General features: G+C 44.1%; 1 protein-coding gene across 1 annotated transcript in view; it reads right to left on the bottom strand.

Annotated features, from left to right (window-relative positions):
• The window catches only part of LOC148036435 (S-adenosyl-L-methionine-dependent methyltransferases superfamily protein), a 69,031-nt gene extending 52,557 nt beyond the window's left edge, over positions 1–16,474 (bottom strand). The window contains exon 1 of the mRNA XM_087678415.1: positions 15,963–16,474. Within this exon, the coding sequence (XP_087534541.1) occupies positions 15,963–16,444 (482 nt within the window). The 5' untranslated portion in view covers positions 16,445–16,474. The remainder of the gene's footprint in view (positions 1–15,962) is intronic.
• Positions 16,475–21,648: the final 5,174 nt, after the last annotated feature.

Below are 21,648 nucleotides of genomic sequence, written 5' to 3'. Positions count from 1 at the left end.
CAAAAAGTCAAAAAATCAGCCAGAAACTGCCTGAAACAGCAAAAAACGGCCTGATAATGCAGTCACCCAGCCAAGAGGAGATGCAAAAACACCAAAACGTAGGCTAGAACTGCCACACAAGCAGAAGAGGGGCTGACTCAGGCTGTATAGATGCTAATGTTAGCAAAAACGCAAGTAAAACAGGTCGCCTGGTTAAAGCAGCAGTCGCTTGATCAGCAATGGTCAAAACAGTCATGAGATCAATGAAGAGAATACAGCAAGAGCATAGAACCCGAAATCCGATACCATGTCAAAAGTGGAGCAATCAATGGAAGCATAAACATATGCTATAATAAACTGCTGAAACACAAGACAAAAGAGAAAGGGAAAGAAAAAACATTGAAGAACACAATACAGATGAGAACTCAGATGTATGCTCGGGAAATGGAATCGATATATCCAACACGAGACAGTTGCATACAACAGTGAGTCACTGGTTGCATGGGCACCAACACTAACTCCTCTCTCCACGGAGTCTCTACATGTGTGATGGCAAATGAGTCACTGAGTGAGGAGGAGCAGCCTCAATATATAGGACAAAAATATGTCCTCAATATGATCAAGTCGGCCAACAATAAATGCTCAATACCACCATAAAATGACACAAAAAAATGCCTAAATATCCTAAATAATGTCCCCAACCTCTGCATCCACTGGCTCACACGTGAGCTGACATATTTGCCAACACCCCACACTTTTGGGTCTTTCACAACTTGAGAATGCCACCTGGCCACCACCAAGTGTGTATCAATTGGTACCACAATTTGCCTCCATGGCATTACCTAGTGGGCCTTCTTGTCATTTTGTTGTCCCCCAACCATCTATTGGGCAAGGCTGTGTGTCTCAGTGCCTCCACCTCCACCGGCACTTTATGGAAACATTCATGTTCCAATGCCTCTGCATCAACTAGCACCCATTAGACACTATCAACCTATATTTGCCTACCCACCTTCCCCTTCTACTTATTCCCCTTCACCACCTCCTTCCTACTCCACTTATTCAATACCTCATGGTTCTTCATCCTCATCAACCATACATGCCCTTAATGATAAGATCCGTTTTAACGAGTTGAACTTTACTACTTGGTCAAACTTCATGAGACATGTTCTTGACTCCCAAAATCTATGGGATCTTGTGCAAGGATTGGAACCCCAACCTAACCCCACACTTGTTTCATACAAGGTTGTCCACTCATGCAAGGCTAGAAATGCCTCCGCTATTGCTAAACTTATGCAAGTTCTGATACCTGAATTTCATTCTTAACTTTAACATTTTGACTTAGCATCTAAGCGTTGGGTACACTCAATTGACCACTATGCGGCTCGAGATAGGACCCGTCACATCAATTTGGATCATGAGCTCCAAAACTTTAAAATTACTGACCAAGATGAAATGAAAGTCAAGTTGGCTGAGTATCAACGCCTTCTTGCCGAGTTCTCTACCATGGGGACTCCCCAAGTCCTTGGATGATTAAGTCACATTGTTTCTAAACAAGCTTCCGAAGAAATACTTCCATTTTGTGCAATAGTTGATCCCACAGCCCTGTTAAGAGTCAGCTCCCTGCCACGTCAACAGTGCCACGTGGCAGTTTTACCACATGGCAGCAATTGGATTTTCCTACAATCGGCTGCATTAAATGCAGTCGACCTACCTATTTTGGGCATTTTTCGAGGCATTCTTTTCAACCTTTTTAAGATCGAGTTTCCAGCAAAAACTTCCACATTTGTATTTGATAGATTTTAGCCTGTTGGTGACAAAGACAGCACTCAAGGCTGACGGAGATCGAGGTCCTCAAGGCGGAGACATACGCACATATTCTCTTTGCATCCGTGTATAATTTTACATCCTTAGACAGCATTCTTCGCTGCAGATTTTATGTGCTTCCTTCCATGATACTTTTGCCCCTACAGCTCACACGGCGACTATTCGTTCCGTTCTTGCCTTGGCTGGTCATAGGAGATGGCCTTTTTTTCAATTGGATGTGAAGTTGGCCTCCTCCCGGATTTGGTTCTTCAGATGGGCAGGTTTACAGGTTAAAGAAGGCCTTGTATGGCCTGAAGCAAGCTCCGTGTGCTTGGAACGAGAAGATTGGCTTGTTTCTCAAGGCCAAGTTGGGATATCGGCATTCCAAGGCCGATCCACAACTTTATGTGCACACTTCCAAGGGAGGTCATGTATTGTTTATTTTGTATGTTGATGACTTGATTATTGCAAGTGCTCATATCCAGAAGATCAAAGAGACAAAGGCAGCCCTACACTAGAAGTTCGAGATGATGGATTTAGGACTTCTCCATTTCTTTTTGGGCCATGAGATTTATCAATCTCAAAGGGGGATTTTCATCTCTCAGCAGAGATATATACAGGAGCTCTTGGTGACTTTTGAGATGGCAAATTATCGGTCCATTTCTACGCCTATGGATCCGAACTAAAAGGCCACTTCACACGCAGATTCTCCTTTGACGGATGCTACTCGCTACTGCCAACTGATTGGCATATTGATTTGGCTCCTCAACACATGGGTTGATCTATGTTTTGCTATAGGTCTCTTGGCTTGGTTCATGAGTGCACCTCACCAAGTGCATTGGCAGGCTGCTCAAAGGATACTACAATATCTGAGGGGGACCTCTGACTTAGGGATTCATTATCCAACAGGTACAAGTGCTTTTGATCTTGTTCTTGCAAGTTGGAGTGATTCAAATTGGGCTAGTGATGTGGATCAAAGGCAATCTACTACAAGTTACTGTTTCACCTTCGGTGTTGGTGCTATCTCTTGGAGTAGCAAGAAGCAACTCACAGTAGCCCTATCCTCGATTGAGGCAGAGTATCGAGCTGCGTCTTCTACCACATGTGAGACTATGTGGCTTCGGCAGTTGTTGGAGGAGCTGGGTTGCCCCCAAACTCGTCCTACTATCTTGCAGTGCGACAATGAGAGTTGCATTGCCTTGGCACGGAATCCCATATTCCATGCCCGAACGAAGCACATAAAGATCCTGTATCACTTCATCAAGGAGAAGCTTCTAGATGCGACCATTGATGTAGAGTACTGTAAGACTCTAGACAATCTTGCATATTTGTTTACGAAGGCACTTCCCCAGGCTTTACTTCATCGACATTCCAGATCCCTACATCTGTTGCCTTGTCCAAGATCTAAGAGGGGGTGTTAAGAGTCAGCTCCCTGCCACATCAGCAGTACCACGTGGCAACAATCAGACTATCCGACTACAATTGGCTCCATTAAATGCAATCGACCTACCTATTTTGGGCATTTTTCGAGGCATTCTTCTCAACCTTTTTAAGGATGAGTTTCCAACAGACTTCCACACTTGTATTTGATAGATTTCAACCTGCTGGTGACAGAGACAACACTCGAGACTGACGGAGATCGAGGTCCTCAAGGCAGAGACATATGCAAATATTCTCTTTGCATCCGTATATAATTCTACATCCTTATATAGCATTCTTCACTGCAAATTTTTTGTGTTTCACTCTCTCTCTCTCTCTCTCTCTCTCTCTCTCTCTCTCTCTCTCTCTCTCTCTCTCTCTCTCTCTCTCTCTCTCTCCGTTCACTCTGTCACGGTCATTCGCTTCCGCATTGCTTCACTCTAACAAGCCCACCATGCCCACATTCTATAAATTTGAGTATCAACTATTGCGTTACACTCAACTATTCAATCGGCTTCATAGTTTGACTTCTATAGAGGAGGCTCTTGTTGCTTCTTCTTCAAAGGGAGCGCAAGGGTAGGATAAACAAAATCAAACTTCCAATCAAAATCAAAAACAAACTCAAAATCAAAATCAAGACCAAACTAATGAGACCCAAGAAAACTCCCAATCGTCTCTCAAACCTGCGTGCCAAAAAGCACCGAGGAAAAATCTGTATTATCAACATTGTCAAAAGGCTGGCCATTTTAATAACAAGTGTCGATCAAATGCAAGAAGCACAACACCAAAAGCTAGGACACACACCCCGGCCCCTCAATCGGGCAACCCCCAACGCAAGAGGCAGGGTGGTAGCAATCCTCAGCAGGGACAATGGCGAGGCCAAACCCACACTACCACCGGTCACCCATCACAGTCAATAACGTTCTCAACACAAAATGGCTTGTTTGACTGGACTACAAAGGCCCACATAGTCTCCATAGAGACATATCAATAACACACACATTGGCAGCCTTCGCAGCAACAGCATTTGCATCAACCACCTTAGGATCAGCAAACATTAGCCTCATCATCAAACAGCAGTGGCTTCCTCAGCCTTATCACCTGCACTCAGCAACTATTCATCCAACTCTATGGTCTCATGGACTCTCTCTCCAAGATTTGCTTTCTTTCCTATCCTGTCGTGCATATCAATCTTAGCATCTCCTTCTCAGCACTCTGACCTGTCTTCCAGATCAACAATGTTTAAAGGTATCCACCACATTGTCCACACCCTCTAGCCCTAGCTCACTCCCTTTCCCATCCATGGTATTAGCACCCAAATCCTATAGGATATCTTGTACATCCTTATGAGCATCATCATGCCCACATATATAGCAGCTAACTTGGTAGGACTGTGGCATTCCTTCACTCCCTTGCTGAACATCTTTTGTTTAATAGCCTCAGCAACACTTACTGTAGCCACAAATACACACAAAAAGGAAACACGAGCTTTGATCAAACAACACAATCAACATAAAAAACCAACTTCGTGCAAAATATTATCCACATACTCTTTTAAGTAGCCTGATCTTCAAGAATCCTCCAAAGGAATGACAAATGTAGAGCTGGGGACCAAGTATGATATATGTACATTCAATATGAACCATAAAGATACAAACTTGATCCAAGTCTTTAGATATAGCTCTTCTAGTAGACAAACCATGTGCTACTACAGCGCCTACTACACTATAACTACTATAGCTTTTTGTAGGACGATCAAAATCATGTGTGCATAAAAGAAAGCTCTGTTTGCGTACTTTCAAGGTATGTATGATGCATTGTTCCATAACTAATTCAGAATCAAATCTGTCCCAAACAGAGAGCTATTTGCACACAGTCTACAGTAGTGAAACAAAGGTCACAAACTGACATTGTCTTCTTCCACAAGAATACTTGAAGAAATGGAGATCATTCTATGATTAGTGCTGGTCTAAACAAAGGCTGACCCAAATATAATATTTCATCCATCTAGATGAAAAGGAAAGGTATCATCAAGGCCATCCGTTGGATATCATAAAACAAATCCACGTCACCATCCACATAGCCATAGTCAAATGGGGCTGAAACAATCACTACCTTATGCACTTCAATGACCAGCATATTAATAATCTTTGCCTTCTCACGAATGCATTTGGAGGAATATGAACCCGTGTAAGATGACACATTCACTGCATCATTCGATGCATCAACCCCTAAGTCTTCCTTGTCCATGACCATCATGCTGTGGATTATTGAACTGCCATTGACATATTTGGACTTGTAGCAACTGGAGTCATGGCCCTGTATAAGCTTCACTCCACGCTTGGAACAAGGATCCTTCTCTTTACAAAGTTTCATTGAGATGTGCTCTTCATTGCTTGAGGTAGCCAATGTTGACTTATATTCAGCCTGTGTTTTCACTACTTTAGTACCATTGGTAGGCCTTGAATTACCTCTTTGTTGGGTGGCATTGAAGGAGGCTCTTGGATTGCTTGTTGGCAGGGTAGTTCCTCTTGAATGTCCCCTAAATTGGGCTTGCTCTGCAATAATCCTTGGCTGCCCAAATGAGTGCTGAGTAGGCTGAATGATAAGACATAGATTGACTGGTAGAATACAAACTATCCATAGGGAAAGAACCTCTTTGTTCATGAACATTGCCCCCATGATCTTCATATTGAAGCTGCTCTTCCATCCCATAAGCATTCATACAAACTTGGAATGGCTGGATTGACTACATCCCACATTGACTATTTGGAACCTTTGCATCCATACTAACTTTGAGTGACTAAAGTAGTTGGCTACTGAAGTGCAAGTGGCTGAAGTTCCTTAATATAATCTTCATACTTTGATCCATCTTTGACACTAACTCGTGGTGCCTTACAGCATTGCTAGCTTCATGATTGCATAATGTAGAATTCAATTCAATGTACTAATTTCCCTTTTCTTTCTAGTTTAAATATGTTCTTGAGTCCCTTTAGCACTAGCTTTCATCAATAATTCACAGATTTGTTGGGCTAGATCCTCATGCTACGTTCTTACTCCAACAGCCTACCATTTAGGTATTGTCTACAAGACCACCTGACACTAAATCAACTTTACCTTTTGCCCCCAAATTCCGATTACTGAACTTTTTGGTGTAAATCGAAGGTGATGATGCCTCTTTGAGATAAGCACTTAACCTTAGTGTTCAATTCAATCAAAAAAAAATTGTAGCTTAAAAACTGAAGCTTTTCCAGCAAAACCTGCACAAAAACAGCAACCTCTCTTCCTTTTCCACACATCTTCGCTCACTTCAGCTTGTTGATATGTATGATTTAAGGTGCACGCGGGGGGAGTATGAATGCTAAATGCTGAAGGCAGATATGTACAACGGGCTGTCGGAGGGAGCTCCCTCTCACCTACAAGAAACTGAAGTGTCAAAAGATGACATATCAGCGAGACAGTAGGGTTGGCGGGGAGGAGCACGGAGTGAACTCGGCAAACATGGAGAAGAGAGAAGAAACTCTGATGAATGGAATGATGAAGACCTGAATCATGGAGTGAATGTGATACAAGGGAACAAGGGTGCCGTAGCACAAGGAAGATGATGAAAACAGCCACGAACCACGAACCGCAATGTCCTCCTGAAAGGGTGTGAGGATAGTGGAGAGGCTGGAGAGAAGAGATGACGGACTGAATGAATCAGCCGTAGTGAATGAATGAGAGAGTGGCCTATAAATAGGCACAGTCAGTCTAGGATGGCGCCCCTTTTTAGGGCTGCAAACCCTAAACGCAAAACGCAAAACGCAAAACGCAAAAACGCAAACTGCGGGTGAAGGGTGAAGGGTTTCTCAACACCCCCTATCAGGCCCAAAAAGGGGAACAAGAGAAGAGTAAGGTGGAGATGCAATGCTACATGCTGAAGAATGCTCATGCAACAGGTGCCACTTGGACAGTGTTCCTCGTGGGAAAATTGTTCACTTGCCCAAGCGCCCTAGTACATGGATGTTGAAATCATGCAATGCATAGGAGGAATGTCGGACTTTGTGTGGTGTCGAGAACCATAAGGATATGCCCGTACACGATCTCAGGAGGTGGCTCCATGCTAACCAAGTGACCAAGGCAAGAAGAGAAGAGGAGGAAGAAGATATAGAGAATCCCTAAGATCCAAGATTTCCACCGGAAAGAAAACCCTACAATAAAGACCAGTAGACAGAGTGAACTGGAGAACCCAAAACACAACCTCGGGAGAGAAGCCACTAGCTCCGTGCATCCATGCTGGAAGGTGTGAGAGTGCGCAACAGAAGAAGAACACGAACACAGAGGAGGAGAGAGAGAGCAGAAAATGAAGGAAGAAAATCTGCACTGACTGAAATGAATGCTGAATACACAACTGTGGACTGATCAACCCCTGCACGCAGCCCGAGGCGTCAGTGAGGGCACCAGATCAGGATGATGATGACGGCAGCACTGAAGACGGAGGAAGATGACGGAGTCAGAGTGTGCACCTGCCAAAGAAGGAGGGAAGTTGATAATACAACTGACTGCCAAGTGGGAAATGGCTATAAATAGCCAAAAAACCCACAAACTGGCCGACCTGAAATTTGAGGCCATAAATATGTCCGACCAGCATTTAATGCTGATCTGACCAGCATTTAATGCTGGTAAAAATGCCAGGAATGCTCAGAAAAATCTCGGAAAGGGTAGACAATGTCCGGCAAGTGAGGCAGGCTGAAGAATACAGAAACTGCCCCGGGAAATGCACATCTGAGTGCTCTAGAATGAGCTACCTCCTCCGTCAAAACAAGTGATAGACAAGTCAGAGCTCCTAAAGTCCTCATCTGACTCAGACTGAGGCTCACAGGCAGGAGATGACAAGGCATGACAAACATGACTGCTAACACCCCCTCTCAGATCCTGGATGTGGCTGAAGGCCAAGGGAGAAACGGATCCTGGGGTGGCAAGAGGAATGCCAAGGTCGATGAAGTCCATCGATGTAGACTGCTGCTGAAGGAGCTCCTCGCGATCATGGGAATCCCCCTCTAAACCACTAGGGGCCAGGGACTCCACAGCCGCATCACCGAGATCGTCCCCCTCTGAAAGGGATGGGGGGTACGAGGGAACCACCGGAGGAGAGGGTGGGGAATGGGAAGGAACCTGTGGAATAGAAGGTGCACAAGCGGGAATGGGTGTAGCAATAGACTGCCTCGGAGGACCCTGCATCAAAGAAGGGAAATGGAGCCTGTAAAGCCCGCTCTCCTGCCAACCTGTAGATAAGACAGCTCCTGTAAAAGAATCCTCAATAACAACGGCATGCTCGATGAAGATCACTCGTGTGCCAAGCCTCGTAAAGCCATAAACTGAGAGGAGGGGAAGGCCCAAATCCGGAACATGTAGGGCCTGTGAAAAGGAGCTTGAAGGTCGGTCGGTAAACAAAGGCTATGTGCCAACACCACTAATAGGCACCGATAAAATGTCACCAACAGTGACTGAACCCTCTAATGGACGGAGATCCTGTAACAAATCACCTCGGGGAGTCATATGACTCGAAGCACCACTGTCCACTAACCAAGGCTGCGCAGAAGACACTGCAGTCACGGAAGAAGGATCCTCCACCAAAGCATGGATATGAAGGAACACTGACTCATGGGTAACAGCTGGTGTAGAGGTAGAAGAAGGCTCCGATGTAGATCCACCCTTCGCAGGTGAGGATACTTCTTCCAGCATTTCTCCTCGGGATGTGTCCCTTTCCCACAGTGTGGGCACTTCGGGCTCTCTGAATCTGTGTCAGAGCCTGAAGAATTGTCCTTCTTCTTAGCCTTTGACTTCTTCTTCTTCTTCTTTTGTCCTCCCGAACCTGCAACAAAGGCTCTAGTGGAGTCGGATCCACTAGCACTGACCTCTCTGAGTCGCTCGTCATGCTCCAAGACAAGCGGGGATAGCTCCTCCCATAGAAGCTTCGCACGGGTCCTCGATGTAAGAAGGCTAGTGTAAAAGACATCAAACCGAGGCGATGGCAACTGAGTCAAAAGAATCATAGCCATGTCTTCAGAAGATATCGTCCGACCGAGGGATGCAAGCTCATCCCTCATATCCTATAATCTGTTGATGTGGTCCTTCATGGAAGGACTATCATCAATAGCGAGCATCCGCAACAGGATATCTTTTCGAGAGATATCCGGTGGGCAAACGTCTTCTGTTGATAGAGAGACGCGAGCTTTCTCCACACGTCTGCTGCAGTCTTCAACCTGTGAACATGAACAAGGACAGAATCCTGCAAACTCAGAAAGAGGAAAGATCTGGCTCTAGAATGAAGCCGATCCCATAAGGCTGCACGATCCAGAGATGTCCCATCTACGGGATCCACCTTAGGCCGGGGAATAGGAACAGAAACAAGCTCCCAAAGATCGAAGGAGTCCAAGATACACTCCACCTTGCAGGACCATAGAGAAAAGTTGGAGCCATCCAACCGGTCCTCTTTGGGCAGCTGAGGAAGTACGGGTACCTGTACAGGGGGTACCAAAGGCTGCATCTTCGGCCCACTGGAAGGGGCTCGCCAAGATACATGAATAGAAGGGCGACGAGAACAAGGGATAGACTCCGTATGACGATCCTCGCAATAGAAATCACGCCTCCGTTCAAATGAATGTCGATACAAAAGCTCATCATCTGAATCATCAAAACCTGTAAACTGATGATAAGACATCTTCTAAATCTGCAAAATACCAAACACCAAAGAAAACTGTGCCGATGCCGAAGAATGACCACCAGAAGGGTCACCAACCACCAGAAGAACCACCAAACTCCAGGAAATCAGGTCGCCTAGCACCAGAAGGTGAAAACGCAGCTGTGTAGGGCACAAAATCCGGAGGGAAAGTTGCCAGGCACCAAAACGCAGCCCAGAAAAGAAGCACCAGCTGGAGAGGAGCCGCCAGGAGGGAAAATGACCACCTGGGATGGAAAACGCAGCCTGTAGTGGAGTCGCCCAGCTGAAGAGAAGGCCGCCCAACTGAAAACGCAGGTAGCAGGAGCTGGTTGATGACGTGGCAGCCTCTGTAAGGGGCTGATGCAGCAAACGCAAATGTATAGACCACCTGGAGGGGCCGCCTGGCTGTTGGAGAGAAGGGGGGCAGCAAGAGATGATAGGTGTGGTGTCTCTCCAGTCGATGAAGACCTCCGTGCTCTCAGTTTGGCGATGATACCATGTGAGAGTGCGCAACGGAAGAAGAACACGAACACAGAGGAGGAGAGAGAGAGCAGAAAATGAAGGAAGAAAATCTGCACTGACTGAAATGAATGCTGAATACACAACTGTGGACTGATCAGCCCCTGCACGCAGCCCGAGGCGTCAGTGAGGGCACCAGATCAGGCTGATGATGACGGCAGCACCGAAGACGGAGGAAGATGACGGAGTCGGAGTGTGCACCTGCCAAAGAAGGAGGGAAGTTGATAATACAACTGACTGCCAAGTGGGAAATGGCTATAAATAGCCAAAAAACCCACAAACTGGCCGACCTGAAATTTGAGGCCATAAATATGTCCGACCAGCATTTAATGCTGATCTGACCAGCATTTAATGCTGGTAAAAATGCCAGGAATGCTCAGAAAAATCCCGGAAAGGGTGGACAATGTCCGGCAGGTGAGGCAGGCTGAAGAATGCAGAAACTGCCCCGGGAAATGCACATCTGAGTGCTCTAGAATGAGCTACCTCCTCCATCAAAACAAGTGATAGACAAGTCAGAGCTCCTAAAGTCCTCATCTGACTCAGACTGAGGCTCACAGGCAGGAGATGACAAGGCATGACAAACATGACTGCTAACAGAAGGAATACGAAGGCCTCGCCACCAAGTCACGGCTGAACCTCCGAGGTCCCAATCTAGGTGGTACCTAAAGATCCTGGATAGTAATAGAAGAGATGACTGGTCAAAGACAGCCACCCCAAGAAAGTAGAGGATGGGTGAAAACTTCATGTGGAGTAGGTTCCCCCTCTAAGATGGGAGGTGGAGTGGCCCCCGCTGAAGTCGAAGAAGTAGATGCCCCCTCTAAGGACAAAGAAATAAAATCCCCCTCTAAATCCCCCTCTGAAGTAGATAGGGAATCCGAAAACTCATGGATCACGAACTCCGAAATGTCTCATGACGAAGGAAGTGCCGCCGGTCGTGCCGAAGAAGGTATCTGGGGTGCCGAAGAGCTCCCAGAGGTAGCCTCTTGAACCTGAGTAGTCGAGGGTGGGGAAGGGTGTGGCTCAAAATGAGCAAGAGGTGGGCAACAGTCGTCTCTTAGTGGAGCAGACTGGGTAGCCGAAAAAGAGGAAGGAATCGAGCAGCCACTATCTCTCGAAGGAACAGACTGACGAGGAGACGGTATCAAACAATCACTGTCTCTGGATGGAGCGGACTGTAGATCCGTAGGTCGTGGAAGCCACTCTACCTGAAAATAAGTGAGAGAAGACTGCCACTGGCATTGCGACGATCTCCAGGAGGTCGTAGCGCCAAAATATCCTCCATGTGCTCAAAAGGACTTAGTGCGCATCTCGGATGCGTCTTATTGCCTTGAGCATAGTACTCTGATAGCCGATACAAAACGATCTCTGTGGGCCAGAAAGGAGAGATAGCACAAGGAGTGCTTGGTGGAAGACGCATATACTCCGGAGGGGTGGGGAGCAAAGGTCGATATCGACAGTCTTCGATAGGATGACCGTTCGTGCCGCAATAGTGCCCAGTAGTCTAGACATCTATTAGTAAAGAAGCCATGGATACCAATGTGCCTTGCTGAAGTAGAAAGAGGTCAACCACCATGAACCACGAACCACAATGTCTGCCTCAAGGGGTGTGAGGACAATGTGAAGCACGAACCGCAATGTCTGCCTCAAGGGGTGGGAAGGCAATGGAAGGGTTGGAAGTGAGCTGCTAGTGGGAGGAGGATGCGACCAGCAATAAGAGGTTGCAATCAGTAGAAAAACGTAGGTGAGTAGAGAGAAAGACTAAATACGCAAGTGAGGAGAGAGAGAGAGAGAGACTAAAAACGTAGGCTACAGGAGAGAGAAAGACTAAAAACGCAGGAAGGACAGCCTGCAAGAGAGAGAAAGACTAAAAACGTAGGCAACACGTGAGAAAAACTAAAAACGCAGGCAGGACAGCCTGCAAGAGAGAGAAAGACTAAAAACGCAGGCAGGACAGCCTGCAGAAGAGAGAAAGACTAAAAACGCAAATAGGACAGCCTGCAAGAGAGAGAAAGACTAAAAACGTAGACAGCATGACTGATGATGTGGCAGGCTGCACAGCAGCAGGTCTGCACAGGAACAAGAAAGGCTAAAAACGTAGACAGCAGGACTGTGATGATGTGACAGGCTGTACAGCAGCAGGTCTGTACAGGAACAGCAGTCGCCTGGCTGGAATCAGCTCCAGACTGCGTGAAGAGGGCTAGAAATCAGGCGCCAACTGATGGAGACAGCAATGGACAACTTCGACTAAGATGTCCTCTGCGAACGGGGTGTGGGCAGCAAGCTGAAACACCTAAAATCTGCAAAAACGAGATTGTTGATGCAGCAGAAGAAGAAGAGAAATGGATGCCGAACCCGCCACCGGTCTTTGCCTTCACTGGAGTGGAGGATCTTTGCCGCTGTTTGAGCAAATCCAGCTCTGATACCATGTCAAAAGATGACACACCAGCGAGACAATAGGGTTGGCGGAGAGGAACACGAAGTGAACTCGGCAGACGTGGAGAAGAGAAGAGAAGAGAGAAGAAACTCTGATTAATGGAATGATGAAGACCTGAATCATGGAGTGAATGTGATACAAGGGAACAAGGGTGCCGTAGCACAAGGAAGATGATGAAGACAGCCATAAACCACGAACTGCAATGTCCTCTTTAAGGGGTGTAAGGGTAGTGGAGAGGCTGGAGAGAAGAGGTGACAGACTGAATGAATCAACCATAGTGAATGAATGAGAGAGTGGCCTATAAATAGGCACAGTCAGTCTAGGATGGCGCCCCTTTTTGGGGCTGCAAACCCTAAACGCAAACTGCGGGTGAAGGGTGAAGGGTTTCTCAACAGTGAAGTGACCCCCAAGTAGGTCGGCCACATGGCACAGCCTATCCGCCCGGTCCAACCTGCATGACTTGCCTAGAATTGTGCCCAAACTGCTAGGGACTCAATGAACTACTACCCAACCTACTCCAAAACAGAATGTGATTGCCTTAACTGCCATGTACATGCATGTGCATCCCTATATGATGGCTGGCATTTCCTAGCTTTGCATTTACTTTTGCAGTTGTCATTCATGCTCACAATGATCTCATTTACTTGGTATGCAAGTATCTTCCTATGGCAATCTTCATTCTGACTTTTCTCTCTAAGCGGCTCGAGAGTTCATCTTCTGAGAATTCCTTTTCGGGCTTGGAGGATACTTGGTCTTTGGTTCGCAACTACAGGTTATTCACATTCTACTTCAATTGTGCTCTGAGCCTTGTGGATTCACTCCGCATCTCTGGTGCTCCTAGAGTCGTCTTCAACAAATGGTTGCTTCTGGCATACTTCAACAAGTTTGCTTAGTGACCACCTTTTGATGGCTTTGGTGGCCTCATCTCTATGCTATCCACATGAGTTGATGTCATATTGACCGAATGACAGTGGTGAGCAATCCAAAGAGGGTCACTTTGTTCTTTCATGACTTGGCCGGTTCTACTGGATAGATGGCTACTCCATCAACTTTTCACTCCTCGAACTAAATCGGATGGTGATTTCGAGTTAGTGAGGGAAGCCAACTTCCCCTATGGCATGTTCATTGCTTAGGCTCTAACGGGTGAGCCTTTATGGGTTCTAGCATTCCCTAATCTCCTCTGTTGTGACACCTATTTCCCTTTGGAATATGGCCTAGCACAGAGCAAGGATATCCATGTTCTATAGTAGTGGAGCAATGCTTCTTACATATCCCCAGGGCAGAGAGAAATAATTGTGAGAGGGCAACTATCAAGCACATTGATACCTACTATACATTCTCACATATCCCCAAGCCAAAGAGGGATGATTGCGAGAGAGCAACTATCGAGCATGTTGATGCCTACTATACACTCATACAATGTGATGGATCTTAAGAGAGGCTTTCTCCATGCATCAACATAGTTTGGCAATTCAAATGATAGAGTTGATTTGACTTTCAACTCCATTATGGAAGGTTATAGCAACAAAGGATGTTTTGCTCCTAGTCTATACTCACAAGTGGGGCCACTTTGGCAACCTAGTTGAAGGTGAGGAATCCATGGTCATGATGTGATTTTGCAAGGCATTATAATCAAACATAGAGATTCAACTGTTTCCATTTTCTATGATCGAGGTTTGAGTACTCATTATGATCAATATAGACTTGGTGCTTCTTCTTAGATGTCTTCTAAACACGGAGTTCTAACCTAAAGTTGAAGTCTTGGAGTATCTACGATGGTGCATTCAAGTTCTTCAGCGTCTTCTTCGAGCATCCTTTGTCATTGTTGTATGTACTATGGTGATACAAGTTTCTATCAAATCATTGTTGTAGGGCATGGTGATAGTTCTTAGGGGCTTGTCATTCCCCACTTGTACAGTTTGTTGTATTGACCACCTATGATCTAAGAGAGGGTGTTAGTGTTGTACATTTCATGGATATTAAGCTTTTCTTTAGACTTTGGATTAGGCACCTTTGTGGGTAGTTGGGCAGCCCATTTAGAGCTAGCTCATTTGTCTCAGACCTCTCCCTACTACCTAGGACCAATATATACTCCACTCCATTTTGTTGTATCGGATCACATCCGTCTCAAGACAAGAAGTTGGGAGGTACTTCCAGTCATCACATACACCATTCACCTATGTGGTATGGTACATCTCTTGTATTGTGATATGGATTCCATTGTCTATTCATCTATTGATTGAATTCTTATGTTCTTTGCAGCTTATAGTTTATTACAGCAATATCTATTTGCTTCCATTATTGCCCACTGTTCTAGCATGTAGTGAGCAAAGGCATGACAATCAACACATGCAATCCTTCCATTGATAGTGTGAATTAGGCCACAAGATGGAGTAGAAGAAAGCAGGTACAGCAGTCAAAAACGCAAATAAACAGGCTGTTGCCACTCAAACTAGCTAAGCTTGACAGCAACAAAACGCTGACTTTAGGGTAGTCAATAGATGTGATCAGTCCCAAAACAGCAGTCACAAATAGCAACCAGAACTAGAATGAAGCATAGTTGCCCAAAACATTGTTTTGGTCTACCCAAAACGGAAATACTTCGGCCCCAAAACGTTTTGGTTTCAAAACGCATTTTGGTACAACTGTTTCGAACAAGCATGGTTTTTACCTAGTTTAGTAACAAGTGCCTCATTTCGCCTCACTGCTAGCAAATTCCATCTGTTTTCATTTGCTCTCCACCCTTTTTCTTAGCCAATCGCTCTCCTTGGTTGTTGTTTTCTTCCCCCCTTTCACATCTATTCCTGGGTATGGCTTCGAAACCCTACATCCCTCATTCTTCAACTGCCCAATCCTTTCGTTTTCCTCTCCCCACTATTAGCAACTCTTTTCTCTCAAATTAACAATTGTTTTTTAGTGTTTCCAAGAAGCAATCCTTCCCAGTATTAATGGGCAGGCCCACTCTCCTAAAACCACAGTAATGTTAGTAAACCACCTGCCTGTTCTTTGCAAAAACCCTCTTGCAAAATGCCTAGTCGTGTGCCTTCCATGTCCACACTAAAGTGCCTGGTTTACATGAAGAGGACCACAAGAAGTACTCCATACCTGAAAAAATGCTCACACAGAAGATCACTGGTGTGTGTGTTTGCTGGGATAAGCGTATGACCGTCCACTACGGAGGCATCTTCATCATAATCGGCAGCATCGTCATGGTCATCGTCATCTGTGTAGTCCTCTTCCTCAGAGTCTCCACGAGTGTTTTCCATTTCATCTTCGCTAACCGAGTAGAACTCGTCTAAAACCAGAGGACTAGGTAGCTCCCTCTCCTCGGAGGCCTGGCTAAGGTCTCTTCGTCTGGGAGGGCCTCTTTTGGTAGAGAGCACCCTCTTGCCTTCTCTCCAGGTCCTCAGTAGCTTGGCTGGCTTCGCAGAAGGCCGTCGACTCACAGAGCGCTGAGTGGAGAGGCTGCTTGCGGAGACCAACCGGTGCGACACGGGATTGGGAAGCAAACCCCCACAGCGAGTTTGCAAGGAGGGTGCCCCACAGCCCGCGTGCCAAGAAGGCTGGTAAAGGGGAGGATGCCCCATCACGCTTTCTACTGAGACTGTGTGAAGTCTACCCCAACTGAGAAATGATCTGATTTATATAAGACTGAAGGGATAATATAAATTATCATAAGACCTGCCTATTAAGCTAAGCATCAGCAAATCACCTAATGAATAAAATAGTTACCCATCAAATTTACAAAAATAAACAATGTTATAAACAAGCTATTTAGTATAACAAAGGTTAAAACAATACTTAGTGACAGCTAACCCAAGAGCATGCAATGCTCTCATTGAATGGTGTACCTAAGTCATCGTTTTAGATGGAAGTTTGCACATGTCAATGTCATATGCCAATTCTCTTTAATCTTTAAGACATGCAATCTTGAGAGCTAGAAGATATCGAAAACCATGCTAGAACAATAAGACAAACATTGAGTGGTGCATTGATAGCAATTGAAGTATAATGGCATTGTAATAGTTCGTTACTTGCACATAGGTTGAAGCACAGAAAACTTACATGGATACTATGGGAGTCTAAAGAAGATATGAAGTAGCATAGAAGCATGTATGTAAATCTAAAGGATTGATTGGCTACTCTTTAATTTGTATTTATTATTGGAGAGATAAAGGAGTTGTTTGATCATTTGTAAAGTGATCCTCTTAATGTAGGTGGAAAGGAGAGAATTACATGGACTCTAAATTGCAAAAGTCTCTCATTTTGATCAAGGCATGAATCCACTTATCAATAAGCTCTACAAAAACATCAATAAAACTTATTGCTCTAATTTCCAAGATTCGCAGTGGTCATTGAGCTCATTTAGGAAACTTCATTGCATTAGAGCTTTCATGAGTTGATCAATGAGATGAATGATGTAGTACTAATTTTGCACAATCTACATCATTGAAAGTGAATATAATGGGGAACTCAAGTGATGATACACTTCAACGATGTGGTTGTTAAGGGAGTTTTTGCTCAGAAGCAACATTAATTGCTATATGTCAAATAAAGGAAATGATCATGAGCATTGCTTAAAGTATAGGAAAGCCAAAGACTAAACATCCATTGTGTCATCTTCCAAGGTTGTTATGTCCAGAAAATAGCCAACAAACATTAGTAGTATCAGTAATAGCAATATCAATAGTAGCAGTAGCATTGTAGCAACATCAAGCTATATAGCAACAATAGTAGTAGTAGCAGTAGTATAACAATACCTTTGTTAAAAATCTTAAATATGTCATCACTACTAAAATTTAAGACAACACAACAAGAAACACTTAAATCTAGCGTGTATTTTGTCAATGTATGCATGAACAGGATGCTATGATATCATGCAAAATACTAGGAAATTCTACTTGTGAGCTCTTGTTTTCATACCCAAAGCCCAAAATGAACATGAGAAGCTCTAGGTTTGAGATTTGATTGTATGTTAATGATTTATGATTAATTAATTACTTAATTATGCAAGGGTGTTATTCAAGAAAATGCTTAGGAATGTATCTATTAAAAATTATTATTAAATGTATGTGTTGGCCTTAGCTCTACCTAGTACGTTAATTGATGAGATATTAATATTCCTTAAGCTCTCTTATTTAGAATTTAAGCATGTTAGTTTGTCATAGAAAGAAATATAAAACAAAACTTATTTTGAATAACCAATAAACTTATTTTGGTTGGAGTTAAGAAAAAGTTACTTAAACACGAATGAGATTTGCTAGTAATAATAGTAAGACTAAATTGCGAAACTTATCCTTAACTCTATAACCTACATTTCTAGAAAATTGGGAAAGGGGGGGGGGGGGGGGGGGGGGGGGGGGGGGGATGACTTAAATCCAAAACTCATTTACATTTATAACATATTTCTATAGAATAGTAAAGTTATATTGTGCCATGTCATCCCTTGAATATGACCTAGTGTGAGAGGACATGATAGTTGTTGTATCTAATCACTTAGTATGAATTATCTTATGTAACCAACTTTATGGTAATATATGAAGGTGCCTAATGTAGGGAAGAGCACACTCATTTTGGGTCCACTTGTGAGAACATCACATTCATGGAGAAGTGAGGGTAGTTTTCTTCTATTTCTTTTTCTTCTTACCTATAGCTATGGGGTGTTTCTCCTTTAACATAGGTTAAAGGTCTCTTTTTCTTTCCCAACACCTACTCTCAGGCCTCCATAGCACCAAGACCCAATGCATCTATTGCTACTATCACTATAGAGAACTTAGTTGTCTCCCTAACTTGCTGGCAAGGTTGTGGCAATTTGCTACTACAAGTGTAGATAGGACCTCGTATTTGCTTTGCCACCTCCTATTGTTCTTCTTTCTCTTTTTCTCATTGCTTTGCACTTGCTTCCATCCATTGATCCCAACACACTATTCACATCTCATTTCCAAAACTCTTACAATCCTATTTTGTGATGATAAGGGCAATCTTATCTCAAGGTTGTTGTAATCACTCAAATAAAGAACAAAACACGGGGATTATGAGAGTGCAAGATGCTATAAAGAGCAAGTACCAAGCATAATTAACAAGATCCACTAAATTTAGCAGAGTTACAAGGAGCATCTATACTATTTATTATGTTGGTTACAACTATAGGAGGACATATGGAGGAGCAAGCACCAAGCATCATTAACAAGATCTACCGAGTTTGATAGAGTTACAAGGAGCATTTATACTATTCAATATTTTGGTTGTGGCTAAATGAAGACCTAAACCTCCATAGGGCCTCCTAAACTTATTACACTTTACCAAACCTATTTGAATTTCAAACATGTGGATACATACGATTTTTTATTTAAAGTAAGTGGTAACTTTTCTCTCTCTTTTTTCCATAGTTGGAGAAAAGCAACAAAGTTGCACTTACTCACACACACACACTCTCTAGATCTTCCTCCTCCTCCTCCTTCTCCTCCTCCTCCTCCTCCTCCTCCTCCTCCTCCTCCTCCTCCTCCTCCTCCTCCTCCTCCTCCTCCTCCTCCTCCTCCTCCTCCTCCCCCCTCTTTCTCTCTCCTCGGTTCATCAACATCAACAACAATAACTTCTTATGTCTCTTCTTTCTCTCTTTCTTGCACGGTAGTTGGTAGGTAGTGTAGCTCTTCACACAAGCAACCTTAGCTTAGAACATGTAGGTTGGCTAGGAGTGAGTTGAATATGGGAAGGGAGAGAGAAAAAGAGAAGGGAGGGGGGAAAGGGCATAAGGGAGGCCAACAGGTTGTTGATGAATGGGCGTGCGCACGCACACACACACACACGTGTGTGTGTGCGTGCGTGCACGTGTGTGTGTTACCAAAAAGCATTAGTATAGACTCAAGCTGCCATTTTTATTATTACAACAATGAGACTCCATAAAAATTGGGGTAACAACATCATTGATACAAAGGAGTTTTCAAAAACCACATAATAACCTTCAACAATATCAAATACGAGTTATTGTAAAAAGAACTTTTATGCGAAGATAGTGGTTTGTAGCAATTTACAACATTTGTACAACCAACAATAGTATTCCACAACTTGAATAGAGATGAAGTCTAGTACCTGCATCCATACAAGAGAAGCAAGTAAGAATCATGATTTCTAGTGTGTATTATAGGTGTTAGAGACCCATCTTGTTGTTATCCATGTCAACTCTTATCGTAATATACCTTATTAGCATCCATAACATGTACACTATTAGGCAAAATTTGAGTGACCTTTGCAGAATTTAGTGGACAATCATATAGTTTCCATATTTATGTAAAGCTAGTGCAATGTATAGATACATACACAAGGAGCTACCCCTTTTTTTTGAAAAAATTGGGAGAGAGGCCTAGGACACATGATTGAAGAGGAGGCCTATATATTACAAGCCATTGATTGCAGGGTGATAACAATAATATATGAGTTACATAGATTTTTATCTAGAAAATTGGAGTAGACAGCTCAGATTTATGAGAAGGGAGTGCTTAATTTCAAGGTTTTTGAAAAATTTGTAGAGAAAAAATATTGAGGTATGCCACATAATGATGTGCAAAATGTTAGGTAAAAATTTAGGGAAGTATAATCCAAAAAGATTGGATGCTACATCCAATGAGTAATGCTACTCTTTTATTGATTTCACCATAGAGAAACATTAGTTCAATCTTGCAAGCAAATAGAATTTTCGCAAGGACGGAGGTGCATTATGAAGAGACACAATTAAATTGTAACAGCCCTGCGGGCCATAGGACCCCCCCCCCCCCCTTAATAATTAAAATTAGTTCAAAATTTTTTATCCCTCCCCCCCGATCGTCCAAGTGGCGGGGGGAGGAAGCAAGTGACAATGACAAGGAGGAAGAAGGAGAAGTTGTCAAAGATCACGATGATGATGAAGGAGAGGACGATGCTGAATTTGAAGTTGAGGGGGAGGCCACGTGGTGGCCTACCACCCCTCCAAGCCACCTCGTCCAGTCCACAGGAGGCTAAAGGCTCCTCGCCGCTGTGCGAAAGTGAGAGGTGGTGGAGGTGCCACCACCACTCCACTTCCCAAAACCCCCCCCAATAATACTTCTCTTTCTCCTATAAAACCCCCATGGAAATGGAAGAGAAGAAAAAAAGGATGGTTGGATGCTACACAAGGGGGGAGGAGAGAGAGAGAGAGAGAGAGAGAGAGAGAGAGAGAGAGAGAGAACCTTCTAAGAAGGTCATCTCTTCCCCTCCTTAGAGGATGTCCACACGCATACTTATTCTTCTTGCTTTTCGTGCGAGATTATCCTCCACCCGCAAGCTTGATTTTCTCCCCAATTGGCCCCCGCTATTTAAGTAAAAGGCAGTTGAAGTCTTGTGCAAGTCGCATCTAAAAGAGAAGAAGATCAAAGATGGCCCCCAAGCGGAAAATGTCACATGCCGATGGCAATCCTACAACCTGCAACGAAGCCCCAAGCGGGGGCATCATTGCCAATCCAATTGCGGTACCGGTCGTAAGTAATGTATTTCCTAATTGATGGATGCTTGCTTTGATTCCCGCATAAGATATGTTAGGCCCCGTACTATGCCGCACAAGAATAGGTCATTGAAAAGTATAAATTTCATCTCACATATTTGAAAGATGGAGTTTACAAAGTGCACATATCAAGAGAAGTAAAATTGCAACTAGATGCTATTCGACAAATCCATACGTAGCATGAACAACATATAAGGTTCCAAGGTATTGTCGACTCCCTCTTCTTGCAAATTAATAGCTATGTTTTCACCACATTGAAGGGATATCTTGAGCTTGCAC

Source organism: Lygodium microphyllum, chromosome 5 (assembly GCF_053477565.2).
Source record: "Lygodium microphyllum isolate KBCC chromosome 5, Lygodium_microphyllum_v1.1.10, whole genome shotgun sequence".
NCBI classification, from domain to species: Eukaryota; Viridiplantae; Streptophyta; class Polypodiopsida; order Schizaeales; family Lygodiaceae; genus Lygodium; species Lygodium microphyllum.
The sequence above is the reverse complement of the archived record's forward strand: the minus strand, read 5'-3'. Positions and strand labels throughout refer to the sequence as shown.